This window comes from Ammodytes marinus (genome assembly GCF_949987685.1).
Source record: "Ammodytes marinus genome assembly, contig: scaffold_583, whole genome shotgun sequence".
In the NCBI taxonomy this organism is placed as follows: domain Eukaryota; kingdom Metazoa; phylum Chordata; class Actinopteri; order Uranoscopiformes; family Ammodytidae; genus Ammodytes; species Ammodytes marinus.
The window spans coordinates 5,001-7,500 of NW_027648264.1; the positions used below are offsets into that span (position 1 = coordinate 5,001).

The 2,500-nt window shown below is 43.3% G+C and overlaps 1 protein-coding gene across 1 annotated transcript in view; it reads left to right on the forward strand.

Annotated features, from left to right (window-relative positions):
* LOC307270842 (uncharacterized protein) overlaps window positions 1-2,500 on the forward strand; it is a gene marked incomplete at both ends in the record, with an annotated part of 9,156 nt that overhangs the window by 3,744 nt on the left and 2,912 nt on the right. Inside the window, 3 exons of the mRNA XM_080054727.1 lie at window positions 820-942; window positions 1,384-1,448; window positions 2,131-2,298. Of these exons, the coding sequence (XP_079910853.1) occupies window positions 820-942; window positions 1,384-1,448; window positions 2,131-2,298 (356 nt within the window). The remainder of the gene's footprint in view (window positions 1-819; window positions 943-1,383; window positions 1,449-2,130; window positions 2,299-2,500) is intronic.

Consider the following 2,500-nt stretch of genomic DNA (forward strand, 5'->3'; position numbering starts at 1 on the left):
AAAAACCCATATGACCTGCACTGGCTTTGTGTCTGTTTACGTTTTTGTATGAGAGCTGAATTCCAAGTCACAATGTGTTGAAATGACATAGAAAATAATAGAATAGAAATCCTATAGAAACATGATTCACAAGAGTAGAAAGTAAATTAAAGTGAATCGGTTTAGTTTTTACATACTTCCATATTGTGTTGAAAGCTGCATTGATTATTGCACTGTTCATAGAAAGTCATATTTGTGACAAGAAAAGCTTTTTCTCTAATACAATATTAGAGAAGGCAATTCATCTGTTGATTGTCTTTAATGATCATCACAAAAGTAGGAAGTGATTAGCAAACTCTGAGTAGCAAACTCAGATGTGTATATAAATATATTTTTGAAAATCACACATACGTATGTAGTACGTTAAAAAAAAAAATGCATCGAGAATCGATTTTGACCTCGGAATCGAATCGTGAGGTGCCAAGAGATTTCCACCCCGAGTTGACTTATATACTTTATTCAATATGAATTGTGGTAATTTTGATTTCTTATGTAGTTGTTAAAAGTGTGTGTGTAACCCTATTGTGTGTGTGTGTGTGTAACCGTCTGTGTGTCTACCTCTCTTTGTGTGTGTGTGTCTGCCTGTCTGTCTCTGTGTGTCTGTGTAACCCTGTGTCTGCCTGTCTGTCTGTCTGTCTGTCTGTCTGTCTGTCTGTCTGTCTGTCTGTCTGTCTGTCTGTCTGTCTGCCTGTCTGTGTGTCTGTCTATCTCCCTGTCTATCTCCCTGTCTGTCTGCCTGTCTCTCTGTCTGTCTGTCTGCCTGTCTCTCTCTCTCTCTAGATAAAGCAAAGCCTTGTGAAGACAGTGCGGACGCTGGTGGAGATGTGCTGATGGTGTCTGCGCTGACGGAGGGAGGAGAAGAAGGAGGAGAGGAAGAGAGGGATGAACAGAGTCACAGCGGAGGTAAACTCCTTCCCATGCTATTCCAACATGCTATTCCAATCAGCAAGTGGTTGTCATTCATGTACCTAGTTATACACGCACACACACACACGCACTCACTCACTCACTCACTCACACTCACTCACCGCACGAACGCAAGCACACTCACTCACACACACACAGACACACACACTCACACACCTACACACACGCGCGCACACACACACAAACGCGTGCGCACTCACAAACACACATACACACAAACACACACACACACCTGCACACACACTCACTCGCTCGCTCACTCACTCACTCACTCACGCACTCACTCACTCGCTCGCTCGCTCACTCACTCACTCACTCACTCACCCACTCACTCACTCACTCACTCACTCTCACACACACACACACACACACACACACACACTAGTTATGCCTTTTATTCTGTGTTACATCATTTAGGAGAAGAAGAGACGGAGCAGGAACCTCTGAAAGACACTGAAGACGCAGCACAGCAAGAGGACAAGGTGAATAAACTACAATACCTGTCTGTCTGTCTGTCTGTCTGTCTGTCTGCCTGTGTGTCTGTCTATCCATCTATCTCTCTCTCTCTGTCTCTCTCTCTGTCTCTCTCTCTGTCTCTCTCTATCTATCTATCTATCTATCTATCTATCTATCTATCTATCTATCTATCTATCTATCTATCTATCTATCTATCTATCTATCTATCTATCTATCTATCTATCTATCTATCTATCTATCTATCTATCTATCTATCTATCTATCTATCTATCTATCTATCTATCTCTCTCTCTCTCTCTCTCTCTCTCTCTACCATCCATCCATTAAGGTGAATGAACAACAATACCTTTCTGATCTGAGGCCATTTAAAGGGTCACTATGCAGTTTGAGAGGAGGGGGATTTGTTATTCTAGCGCCCCCTTTGGACAAAAGCAGTAGTGTTTTTACCACGCCAGCTGTTGTTCCTGGGTGAGCGTGTACCCATGACAAAGGCATTAAGAAAAACTATATAAAAATAGCATTCTTTGTACTGATGGTCTCGTTTGCTGTTACATGTAATCCATGATCATCAGAGGAAAAATTAGACTCATGCCATCATTAAAGTGTCTGTCTGTCTGTCTGTCTGTCTGTCTGTCTGTCTGTCTGTCTGTCTGTCTGTCTGTCTGTCTGTCTCTGTGTGTGTTCTAGGCTCCCGGCGCTGATGATGTAACTGATGACACTCCTGCCGATGTGGGCGTGGCCGGTGGTGATGACATCACAAAGGGGGAGGAGCCTAAAGAAGCCGCAGCAGAAAACACCAACGAACAAGAAACGCACACAGAGACGGCGGAGGGAGAAACAGCCGACGACACCTTGGTGAAAAAATTACTAACATTTTCAACAAAAAAATATTTTAATTTTTAATTTTATTATTGAGGTCCAAAAAAAGGAGACAATCCTAAAAGTTTAAAAAACAAAAAGAGGGGGTGCCCTTAGCTCAGTTGGTAGGGCGTCCCCCCCCATGGGCCCTTAGCTCAGTTGGTAGGGCGTCCCCCCCCCCCTTAGCTCAGTTGGTAGG